At 41.8% G+C, this 12,922-nt stretch overlaps 1 protein-coding gene across 1 annotated transcript; it reads left to right on the forward strand.

Moving 5' to 3' along the window:
- Positions 1-6,698: 6,698 nt before the first annotated feature.
- On the forward strand, positions 6,699-9,014 carry LOC146580525 (uncharacterized). The gene has a single exon (XM_085268063.1). It carries the CDS (start codon positions 6,699-6,701, stop codon positions 9,012-9,014), a length of 2,316 nt encoding a protein of 771 aa, XP_085124189.1.
- The last annotated feature ends 3,908 nt before the right edge of the window (positions 9,015-12,922 follow it).

Below are 12,922 nucleotides of genomic sequence, written 5' to 3' on the forward strand. Positions count from 1 at the left end.
CAAATACAACAAAGACAAGATGTCTGTGTTTGTTGTGTTCTTTCTTACAAGTCTTCCTCCTGCTGAGGAAGAAGCTGGAGTCATCTGTGTTGGCACACATCTGGAGGCTTAAGAGCAGCTTATTGAGTTCAAACACAATACTGCACGTGTACTTGAAGATGCACACAAACACACCTAGCTTCAGTAATGGACAAGAATCACAATAAGCCACTGCATAGACTACTACATGTCTGCATAATACACAGTATAAAACATGGATGTAGCCATTGTGACGACACCCATTAGTTAGGCTCTGCTTTAAGCGTTTTCGATGGTACCGTGTTGGTTTTTTGAGGCCAGGCGTTATTTCATATGCTTAATTTTCAGCTAACACTAGCAAGCTTGATTAGCAAGCTGCATAGTAGTACAGGTCCAATGCTGTGACACATATATTGGGCCAAAGACTGCACACTTGATTCAGTCATGTCACAGTGTATCTGATGTCTCTGTGTTAGTGTTTTTACTTAATAACACTGGTCCAAGACCAACATTGAAACTGATGTCATAGCTTTGCAATGTGGGGGGAAAAGGGAAAAGACAAACCTTAAAACTCTTTTGCTAGTTTTTAAACGTGGTAGCTACCTTCTTGGTTAATGCTGAATAAATGCTCAGACAACTACTGGTCAGTTGCAATATTGATCCTGGCCCAACATTATTATTTGAGATAATAATAATTATTATTGAGATGCAGGAAGAACACTAATACAGGGATATCAGATTGTCCCTCCTGTCACAGTCAGTAGAGCTGGAGACTCAAGGCTGCTCTGCTAGCTAAGCTAACTAATGTTAGCTAGCTAATGTAAAGTAAACATTTAAGTGTCTCACCCCACACAGTTAATGCCAGACTAGCAGCATGTAGTTATTTAAAATGATATTTAACTGCTATTTTCTGCCTCACTGGCCACTATCTTGCTTTTTCTCCTCTTCTTTGTTTTCTTCTTTCCTTTTCATTCCCAGAATGATAACTGCTCTTTAGTTTCTCTGAGTAGCTTGTTGTTATTGGGTTTGTTTAAACTGAATCATGCACGCAACTGGCATCCGGAGTGACCAGTCATGTGGGGCCCCCTGAGGGTGGTAGGGTCTCTCTTACTGTAACTAAAAAAACACTCCTGCAGTTTGCCAGACCACATGGGTTCCTCATTGACCTGTGGCCTCAAGCAGTTGTCTGCCTTGCCTGGTGGCAAACAGTACGTTTGATTTGTGCTAAGGACCAATAAAACACCTTTCAGAACTGAAGCACAAACTTCAAGGATGATCTATAACATGCAGTAATCCTAAATATTGGGCAGACCATTTATTAAAAATGTCTAAAAAAAAAAAGGCACCAACAGCAAACACATGATAAAGAGCTTCAGTTTAATGACCCAAAGTAGCGGATAAAGCCTAGAAGACTGTGACTGGAGCTTATAAGTCCTGTTCTGAAGTCTCAAGATGAAGTTTTCCATTGTTGCCATCTCGGTTGGTTGCTTGCTTTGTTCAAAAAGGAAAAGGAAAAAAAAAATTTGACAAGAAGGGGTAGGTCTGACTGTGAAACCATAAGCTCAATAACAACTCATTAGCCACTGAGCGTGCAGTTTTATACCACAATTAATCTTACAATTTGAAACTCGGTATAACCAAGATTTGTAAAAGAGACTTAATTTTTTATTCACTATGACCAAAGTGAGTGACTCAGCCCATAAACTCAGCAGGAAAGTGCCATAGGACCAAAGTCATTTTTTGCAGCCACAGCTATCATCATCTGGCCGTCTTCAAATAGAATGCAGCTTTTTAGGCACTTCCCTATTTGCTTCATTTTTCTGTCTGTAAAGCAGCATCCATGTTTTATGCTTTCTGTGAGAGGAACTGCACTTTTTGCCACTTCAGCTCTGATTTCCCTTTTTATGGTGCAGAGGCTGCCCTTGATTGTGGGTAGCAGGTTAATGAAAAACAATTTTTGGTGTGTTTTCTTCTTCTTCTTTTTTTTTTCCAAGATTGCAGATGCTACATACCCATCAGGGGTTTTAGTATTATGGCTGTTCGTTAGTCTGCATTCCCTGTACTGAGGCCGTTTCATGAAAAATCTTTATTTTTAGGGGAAATCAATGTCTTAAACAGGAATGTACCTTTTCCAAAAGCATATATACTATTAAGCTTACCATAGCTCTAAACTCAGACTGTATCCTTGCTTGATTGATTGATCATTTATTTTAGCATATGCATACACATATACAAGATAGAGCATATATACAGAAAGGAAAATACAGGGAGTGCAGAATTATTAGGCAAGTTGTATTTTTGAGGAATAATTTTATTATTGAACAACAACCATGTTCTCAATGAACCCAAAAAACTCATTAATATCAAAGCTGAATGTTTTTGGAAGTAGTTTTTAGTTTGTTTTTAGTTTTAGCTATTTTAGGGGGATATCTGTGTGTGCAGGTGACTATTACTGTGCATAATTATTAGGCAACTTAACAAAAAACAAATATATACCCATTTCAATTATTGATTTTTACCAGTAAAAGCAATATAACATCTCCACATTCACAAATATACATTTCTGACATTCAAAAACAAAACAAAAACAAAACAGCGACCAATATAGCCACCTTTCTTTGCAAGGACACTCAAAAGCCTGCCATCCATGGATTCTGTCAGTGTTTTGATCTGTTCACCATCAACATTGCGTGCAGCAGCAACCACAGCCTCCCAGACACTGTTCAGAGAGGTGTACTGTTTTCCCTCCTTGTAAATCTCACATTTGATGATGGACCACAGGTTCTCAATGGGGTTCAGATCAGGTGAACAAGGAGGCCATGTCATTAGTTTTTCTTCTTTTATACCCTTTCTTGCCAGCCACGCTGTGGAGTACTTGGACGCGTGTGATGGAGCATCGTCCTGCATGAAAATCATGTTTTTCTTGAAGGATGCAGACTTCTTCCTGTACCACTGCTTGAAGAAGGTGTCTTCCAGAAACTGGCAGTAGGACTGGGAGTTGAGCTTGACTCCATCCTCAACCCGAAAAGGCCCCACAAGCTCATCTTTGATGATACCAGCCCAAACCAGTACTCCACCTCCACCTTGCTGGCGTCTGAGTCGGACTGGAGCTCTCTGCCCTTTACCAATCCAGCCACGGGCCCATCCATCTGGCCCATCAAGACTCACTCTCATTTCATCAGTCCATAAAACCTTAGAAAAACCAGTCTTGAGATATTTCTTGGCCCAGTCTTGACGTTTCAGCTTGTGTGTCTTGTTCAGTGGTGGTCGTCTTTCAGCCTTTCTTACCTTGGCCATGTCTCTGAGTATTGCACACCTTGTGCTTTTGGGCACTCCAGTGATGTTGCAGCTCTGAAATATGGCCAGACTGGTGGCAAGTGGCATCTTGGCAGCTGCACGCTTGACTTTTCTCAGTTCATGGGCAGTTATTTTGCGCCTTGGTTTTTCCACACGCTTCTTGCGACCCTGTTGACTATTTTGAATGAAACGCTTGATTGTTCGATGATCACGCTTCAGAAGCTTTGCAATTTTGAGACTGCTGCATCCCTCTGCAAGATATCTCACTATTTTTGACTTTTCTGAGCCTGTCAAGTCCATCTTTTGACCCATTTTGCCAAAGGAAAGGACGTTGCCTAATAATTATGCACACCTGATATAGGGTGTTGATGTCATTAGACCACACCCCTTCTCATTACAGAGATGCACATCACCTAATATGCTTAATTGGTAGTAGGCTTTCGAGCCTATACAGCTTGGAGTAAGACAACATGTATGAAGAGGATGATGTGGACAAAATACTCATTTGCCTAATAATTCTGCACTCCCTGTATTGTCTTCTAGTACAACTGGTGCTCAAAGAGCAGTGGGAAGAAGTAATACTTATATACTCCCACCGCTTCACATGTAACTATGTTGGCAGATTAGACATTGTTTCTAAGATCAAAGAATCCAATCAATACTACACAGTTTTAAGGTTATATCTTGACCATTTATAACTTAAACTCTCTTTTTTTTCAGGCTCCCTTTCCCTATATAGAGTTAAGTTATAAATCATGTCAGACATTGACAAAGATAGCCCACTGTTACTAAATCAAGGGTACATGAGGGCATTGTCTGTCTCAGTACAGAGCACTGAATTTAGGATATTCAGTATACAAAATTTCTCCTTACAAAGGTAAATGAATTCGGCTAAATAATGCATTAGACACAAACAGTATCATAACTGCCCCCATAAATTTAAAGGCTACTGTAATTAGGCAATTATCCAGTAGTACTGCAACAGTACATGTGGTGTACATGGAGCGTAGTTTATTAGTACTGTTTAGGGTTTAATCATTCAGGCTGGAAGCTCCAGCCTGATTCCAGTAAATTTAAGAAAAAGCTGACTTAGAACAAAGCCACGGTTATTTTAAAGGTTTGGTCCCAGTAGAGAGCTTAGGGGAGGTTAAGTAAGGTGAAAGAAAGGTAGAGAGGCAGAGGAGAGGAACAAAGGGGGAGCAGCTAATAGTTTGGAGGATCTAGGAATAAAAAATTTATGGGGTAAAATAAGGTTCCTTTAGTCCATCCGTCAGCATTGGTGCAGTGGAAATTAGTCTCTGCTCTAGACAACTCTCCACCCCCACACTACACTTCTACAATAACCTTTTGTGTTAAACAGTCCTTCTTTGCTGTATCCCTGGTTTGTATACTGGGTCAGAGACAATACATGTATTTTTCAGTTTGTGTCAATATTTCTTTCTTTTTATTCTCTGCTTTTAGCTTTTAAACTATTTGCACTCTCATCATCTCTGGACCTTTCTCCACCCTTTCTTTCGTCTCCCTACTGTAAGTCCTCCTGCTATGGCTCTTTGCCATTTCTTGCCTTCTGTTTTCCACTAATTTGCTTTTGTTTTCCCTCCTCCCTCTCATTATTTCTCCTATTCCTTCTCACTTCTTACATAATGACTGCTCTGTCAGTTCAGCCTCTCTTTTGTTGACTGCCACTATATCTTTTCCTGTCCTTCCAAAGTCTCTCATACTTATGTCCAAAGCAAATAGTCAAAAAACATAATATATGCGATATAGTTGATCATTACAAACATCAAAAACATTCATAAGTCATCTGAGATCACATAATCAGTATTATTAAGGCCCCTTTCTCCAAACTGACAAATTTCAGAGCTACCATTGGCCCTTAAATAAAACAAGCATTTTCAGTTAGAGCTACAAATCCTCTACCTTATAAAAATGACATTAATAGATATTTTTAAAGGGGATTAAATGTGTTTATGTAAGAGACTACTTAGTAGGCGTGTGTAAAACATTGAAGCTTCTCAGAAAGGTGATGGTGGTAGGCAGTTCTTTTCAAGCAACCAGTTTTTTGCCAACTGGTTGGGGAATACATGTTTTTCTCTAGTGGCAGGTGCTTTCCAGGGGTCACTGACTGGTCTGTAGACCCGCATGACTGAGACTTTAGCAAATCCATGTGACTGTCATCGACTTCCAGGGACCACTCACATCTGAACTCAAAGTAAAAGTACTTAAAACAGCATTCTTAGTGGCCACCAGAGAGCAGCTCCTTCAACTCAATTCAATTCAGTTTTATTTTATTTATACAGCGCCAAATGACAATGACCTTAAGGTGCTTTATATTGTAAGGTAAAGACCGTAGAATACAGAGAAAAGAGATAAAACCCAGCAATCATAGCACACAAACCTGTATTCTTTCCAGTTGCCACCAGGCAGCAGCTCCTTTATGACATTATGTGCATATTGACCTCAGTAGCTGTCCGTCATAATGGATGTGATACGCCAGTGGTGGTTACTGGACTATCTGGTAACCACGATGATTGTTGGCGGATAAGTTAACATCACATCAATAGCGGACATATGTGTGCAAAACCTCAACAGAACATGCTGCTACACAGCAAATTCAAAAGTTGTTATGACCCAGTGATGTGTTTGTTGGTGTTGTGCCTCCCACCGGAGGATGGTGGCGGTATTTTCCCTTTTTTCTCTCCTAGGAGGTGGACACCTGGGCGTGGCTGCTAGGTATCTGGGTGGAGTCTCTACACACCTTCCGACTGGATAATTGATGGACCACCTCCAGTACTTAACGTCCGGATGACAGTCACCTGGGAGTGCTGTTTGGAACCCCGTTGACTCGGTCACGGAGTTGTGTGTTGTGTCATTGTAGTGCAGGCTGGAGTATTCACGTGTACCTCTAGCCTTGCCATGTAAATAATTGTAAATAAGTTAACCAGTGGCGGTCACTTTTTTGTTCCTTTGCTGTATAACTTTCACTGTCGCAGCCTAGTAGGCGTGAGAAGCCGTTTTCTTTTGTTGAACAAGTTTTCTCCTGTTTTTCGTTAGATAGTTAGGTAAGTGACTTGTCTTTTGTTTTGGCTTCTTTTTATTTTGGTGTAGGGAAGACTAGGGATTGTTTTATAGGGAGTTTTGTTTATTGTTTTGGCATTGCTCACTGCTGATGAAAATAAATGGCTGCTTAAATACTTAAAAAAGGTGTCGTTGTTGGGGTTTGTGCGTGGGTGGGAAGTGAGTGGGGCAAACTATTTGTTACGTTTATTTACTTGCCGGGACCAGAACGTAACATATTGGGGGCTCGTCTCTTTTGTGTTCTTTTTGTGGCTTGTTTTCTTGGTTGGCGGTTTTTTCTTGTATGGGGGGGTGTGTGTGTTAGGATGGAGTTTAAGTTGGAGGAATTCACTCTGAGCCCGTCTGCGGGGAAGTTGGACAGGTGTAAAAAGGCTGACCTCTTGCTTATTGCTGATTTCTTTGATGTGACTGTGCCGTTGACTGCGAAGAAGAAAGAGCTTAGGGAGCTCCTGTGTGTCCAGTTGACGGACAGGGGGTTGTTTGGTGAGCCGGGTCCTGCAGGGGGGGTTGAGCTGGGGGCTGTTGCTGGTGTTTCTGCCCCACTGAAAAATCTCCCTTTTCCACCTAGCCCTTCTGTGGAGGAGCTGCGGGTAACGCTGCGCATTAAGGAGGTGGAGCTAAAGAAACAGCAGTTGGAGGTGGACGCTATGCACTTGAGGATCAGGGCTCTGGAGGTGGAGAGGGGAGCCTCTGTGTCTGCCAGTCCTCCTGTACCTCGGTTAGCCCCGCAGTCACCATCCCCGCAGGTACCCTCCCCGGAGTCATCATCCCCGCAGCCACCGGCCTTGATGCCAGGTGGTGGCTTTGATGCGAGTAAACACATCAAAATGGTGCCGGCGTTTCGGGAAACTGAGGTGGATTCGTATTTCACAGTGTTTGAGCGTATCGCAGGTGCGCTGCACTGGCCAAAAGATGTGTGGTCTCTTCTACTCCAATGTAGATTGGTGGGGAAAGCTCAAGAGGTGTGCACCGCTCTTTCTCTGGAGGACAGTTTTGACTATGATATGGTGAAGGCTGCTGTCCTGCGTGCTTACGAGCTTGTGCCAGAGGCTTACAGGCAGAGATTTAGGAATGGGAAAAAATCCGCCAACCAGACCTATGTGGAGTTTGCCAGAGAAAAGAAAACTCTGTTTGATAAGTGGTGTCATGCTACAGAAGTAAAAACCTTGGAAGACCTGCGTGAGTTGGTGACGTTAGAAGAGTTTAAAAATCAACTATCAGACACTGTGGTAACCTACTTAAACGAACAGAAGGTTACGACTCTCGCCGCTGCTGCTATACGGGCTGATGAGTTTGTGTTGACACATAAAGTGGTGTTTTCGGCTCCTGCTCACAGTTTTCCGTCTTCCGGTGGCCCGCCCCGATGGTCTCCAAGGGGCACCCGCCGTGCCATCTCCTCATCCGTTGAGAACCGCGTGTGTTTTTTTTGCCATGAGCAGGGACACCTTATTGCGGTTTGCCCTGCTCTGAAGAGAAAAGAAATGACCAGGGAGGGTACATCTCCTTCCCCAATAAACCTTCTACAGACAAACTCTCCTACTTGGGGGGAGGTGATGGCACCCGAAAATGATAAAGTAGATAAGGAGTTTAAGCCGTTTGTGTCAAACGGCTTTGTTTCCTTGATAGGAGAAGATCGGCGGACTCCTGTCAGTATTTTGCGAAACACTGGTGCGAAACAGTCGCTCATTCGTGAGGGGGTCTTACCGTTTTCAGCTCAATCCTGTTGTGGGGCGGATGTGTTAGCCTGGGGAGTTAGGATGTGTGTAATACGGGTTCCTTTACACTTGGTGCAGCTTTCGTCTCAGTTTTTGTCTGGTGAGGTTAAGCTTGGGGTGCGACCCCAGTTACCGGTTGCAGGTATTGACATCATCTTGGGAAACGATCTAGCTGGCGGCACAGTTTTTCCGTCGCCAGAAGTAGTCGATATACCACTTACAGATAACAGTGGTTTCGATCGTGCCACATCAAAAGCTGTTCAAACCGTCAGTGTAAAGACATTTAGGCAGAGGAGAGGTGCGAGTGGATCCCAGCAACAGCAGCAGCAGAATAGGAGGCAGCCCAAGGGGACGAGAAGAACAAATATTCAAACCACAAGGGTCGCTGAAGCCACCATGCAATCAGACCCAAGTAGATTCACTTTTCAGGACAGTCAGCAGCAAAATGCTGAAACCAGGCCACCTGCTAGAAAAAGACAAGGACCTCGACGGCATAGGGACCGCAGAAGAGGCCAGCTGATGGTGGCTAATGCTCCATCTCCCACCCTTAAATTTGACACAGACTTTGATTTTGATTCCTCCAACGTGCAATTCATTAAGGAGGCGCTTGAGAAGAAGTTACAGGAGGGGCTGAATCTAAAAGATGGGAATTCTGAGGGAAGGGAAAAGGAGGGGTTGCAGCTGAGTTCAGGGGAGGATCATTTTGGTCCAAAGTGCTACTATGACAAAGCAAAGTTTTTCTTTGACAACATCTCATCTGATAATGGGCTCAGACTGACGTGGGTAGAGGAGCGAAAGCGCAATCTGGAGACTTTTGGTGTCCCTGGGCGGTTCCTGAGGGGCCAAGGATTCAGAGGTGGACGCCAGTGTTTTGGGGGCGGGTGCAGTGCTCGTGCAGGAGGATGAATGGCATTGACCACCCAGTCTGTTCTTTTCTAGAACATTTCTAAAACAGCAACCAGCGCCTCATGCGTTGGTCCTTACTCCTACAGGATTTCAACATTGAGATCCGATATATAAGAGCTTAGAGAATGTTATGGCTGATGCCCTCTCTAGGTCGTAAATCAAACATCTTTGTGTGGGGTTGGATGTTTGATTTTTTTTGGGTGGGGGAAACTGTTATGACCCAGTGATGTGTTTGTTGGTGTTGTGCCTCCCACCGGAGGATGGTGGCGGTATTTTCCCTTTTTTCTCTCCTAGGAGGTGGACACCTGGGCGTGGCTGCTAGGTATCTGGGTGGAGTCTCTACACACCTTCCGACTGGATAATTGATGGACCACCTCCAGTACTTAACGTCCGGATGACAGTCACCTGGGAGTGCTGTTTGGAACCCCGTTGACTCGGTCACGGAGTTGTGTGTTGTGTCATTGTAGTGCAGGCTGGAGTATTCACGTGTACCTCTAGCCTTGCCATGTAAATAATTGTAAATAAGTTAACCAGTGGCGGTCACTTTTTTGTTCCTTTGCTGTATAACTTTCACTGTCGCAGCCTAGTAGGCGTGAGAAGCCGTTTTCTTTTGTTGAACAAGTTTTCTCCTGTTTTTCGTTAGATAGTTAGGTAAGTGACTTGTCTTTTGTTTTGGCTTCTTTTTATTTTGGTGTAGGGAAGACTAGGGATTGTTTTATAGGGAGTTTTGTTTATTGTTTTGGCATTGCTCACTGCTGATGAAAATAAATGGCTGCTTAAATACTTAAAAAAGGTGTCGTTGTTGGGGTTTGTGCGTGGGTGGGAAGTGAGTGGGGCAAACTATTTGTTACGTTTATTTACTTGCCGGGACCAGAACGTAACATATTGGGGGCTCGTCTCTTTTGTGTTCTTTTTGTGGCTTGTTTTCTTGGTTGGCGGTTTTTTCTTGTATGGGGGGGTGTGTGTGTTAGGATGGAGTTAAATGTTTTGGTGTTAATAGTCTTCTTGCAAAAGTAGAGTTAATTTTACTCTAAGCAGAGTCACATTCTTTTAATGTAACTCTGAGGCGTAAAATGATAGTAGTTAAAATCGAGTGTTAAAAATGAGTGTTTCTCTGTCAAATCTGGAGGTGTTACAATGGAAACATTAACTCTTGACCTCTTAACTCTGAACTCCTAGAGGGGCTATGACACCAACAGAGTAAATTCACAGACTCCGCCCCCAGCACGGCTCCAATTGAAGCTGAAGTGAAGCCGTTTCAGAACATTTTGCTCTACATATTTGAGTTGTTTGCCATGCTTGGTAAGTCATTCTTTCAAAGATTGTTTCAATTATTATTATGAGCTTTTACTTCTGTGGCTCTTTGGAGTTGAGACAAAGCTGTGTGAAAGGCATTAGCCATGTTGCTCGCTGATAGCATAACATTCTGTTTTAGCTAGCTGAAAGGTATTGTTTGCGGGCAAATACCACAGCCTTGAAAAAAGCTTGCATGTGAATTTTCAGTCAAACTTTTGGTCAAATACACCTAAAACAATGTCTAGAATGTGAAATGTTGGTATAATGGTGCTACTTGAAGCCTGAAAACGATCGCCCATAAAAATAAAAAAAACACGAGCAAACAGCAGTAGCAGACGTCCTGACTGGTTTCTACGGTAGCATTTAGATCCCTCCAGAGTTTTGTGCACACGGTTTAGGTAAAAATGAAAAAGGTTGAGGTTTTACATTTAGTTCAGTATTACCTGTTGCCTGTGTCCTTGTCTTTTGGGAAAATACTTTACACAAGTAATGGCTCAAAGAGGATTCCTTTTTTTTTTTTACTGTGCTGCAATTGTTTACTGGATTATTTGTGCCATTAATTAGTGTCAACTAATTTTTATTCAATCTCCGCACAGGATATGCTTGTGAAGATGGAATATGGGGGAGAGCAGAAGTGCGCTGAAGTTCCACAAAGGGATGAATGAAGGACATGCATATTGTATTGAAGAAATAAGTGATGAGAATGCTGTTATTTGCATTTACCAGCTCACCCATGTCAGACCTTTTGATAAACAAAATTCTAATGAAAGTGAGAACATGTATACTGTTACATCTTTCAGAAAATGTTTTGAAATCTTGGTGCACAGTTCAGAATAAATGTTTTTCAAAAACCATTGCGTCTTTTTAGTAAATGTTTATTTCCAAAAGAAATTTCTAGAAGTTCAGAACAGTAAAATTCCCGCTTTTTAGAATGAATTAGAAGATAACTCTTACGTAGTTAAACTAAAATACTCTTTGAGAGTTAATATATAAACTCTTAACACCAAGTGTTAAATTATCAACTCCTGAACAGATTTGGTGTTTAACACTAAATCAGAGTTAACGTACCAACTCTCCAAAAAGAGTTAAATTAACACTCTCTGGTGTGGACCCATATAGACACTTTAATAGTGTTGAAATCAAATCCGACAGTGTTAATTTGGACATGCTGGATTTGCTGTGTACTTTTCACTTGGTTTATTACATCAGTAAATATATATTATAAGGATTTGCTTATTCAGTTTTCCTGATATGTGCAATTTGTTTTAAGTCTGTTTATTACTAGCTGGAAATAGCATCCCATTTGATGTCACAGATCTAGCTTGTTAGCCAAGCTAGCTAACTAGCATTAGCGCAGTAAATCCTATAGCTGCAGCTCTACTACGTCTGATTTTCTTTATATGCATGCCATTTTGTCTTTCCTTAGCAAGTAAGCGATTGAACCATTATGGAGTAGGCATATTTGCACATGCAGTGGCTTAAAAAAGTATTTGTCCCCCTGATTATTTCTTAACCTGTTGATGGTAATATGATGGTCTGGGCCTGCTCTGCTGCTTCAGGACCTGTATAACTGGCTGTAAGTGATGGACCTATAACTTTTGCTCTCTACCAGAAATCCTGATGGACATCCAGTCATCAGTATATGCCCCAAACTCAGTGAACTTGGATTATGAGGCAGGAAAATAATTTGAACCACACCAGCAAAGTCCACCTCTGAATGATTCCCAATAACAAAAATCCGGACTCAAATCCTACCAAGATGCTTTGACATGACCTCAAACAGGCTGTTCATGCATAAAACAACAATTTTCAATAAAACTATTTTGAAATTCTTCCACATCACTGTGGAGGAATTTTGTTGGCCAAAATTCCTCCACAGTGATGTGAAAGACTCATTACCAATTATGACAAATGTTTGGCTGCAGTTCTTGCTGCCAACAGTGGCAAAACCAGTTATTAGGTTTAGTTTGGGGACAATTACTTGGCCCTGCAGGGCTACAGCTAAAGAAATCAACATTAATGTTTTTTTGTTGTGTCAGCTATCTCTAAAAGTCAAATTTGATTGAGATTTCAAAATTCCTGAAGGAAATATCACACTCTTTAGTAATAGATACTGCTATGTTCGACATGCAAGTTCCAAGTCTTTTTTTCTGCCATTTAGTGCTCGGTTTCTGTCCTAGGCTCCAAGTGTTCTCACTCTGGATAAGACATTTATGGCTTGTGGCTTTTGGTTTGAACCAAAACCCCAAATTCCCCGACCTAAAAAACCCAACAAAAAACACTGATAATCATATAATCTTTGTGGTATTAAATTTCAGTTTCAGCACTGTATTGGATGACTATGCTCTGAGAGGTTTGGGGAGAATACATAACAAAATTATATGCTTATATAAAAAAATACTTTATGGTAGTAGAAAAATGAAACAAGAGCAACTAACTTTTATTTAGGTCAACATATTTTTATTGTCTCTTCAACATCTTCTGATTAAATGCAGCTAATGAGAGCTATAACAGCTGCTTCTCTTACAGTGGTAGACGGTATATTGGTGAACAAAGACACCGGAAGGGTTATCGATTATCGGTCGCTTAGAACAAACAGACGACAAGAAAAA

This window comes from Mchenga conophoros, linkage group LG3 (genome assembly GCF_057382185.1).
Source record: "Mchenga conophoros isolate Kocher_MC1m ecotype Shallow Benthic linkage group LG3, M_conophoros_male_GT1.1, whole genome shotgun sequence".
NCBI classification, from domain to species: domain Eukaryota; kingdom Metazoa; phylum Chordata; class Actinopteri; order Cichliformes; family Cichlidae; genus Mchenga; species Mchenga conophoros.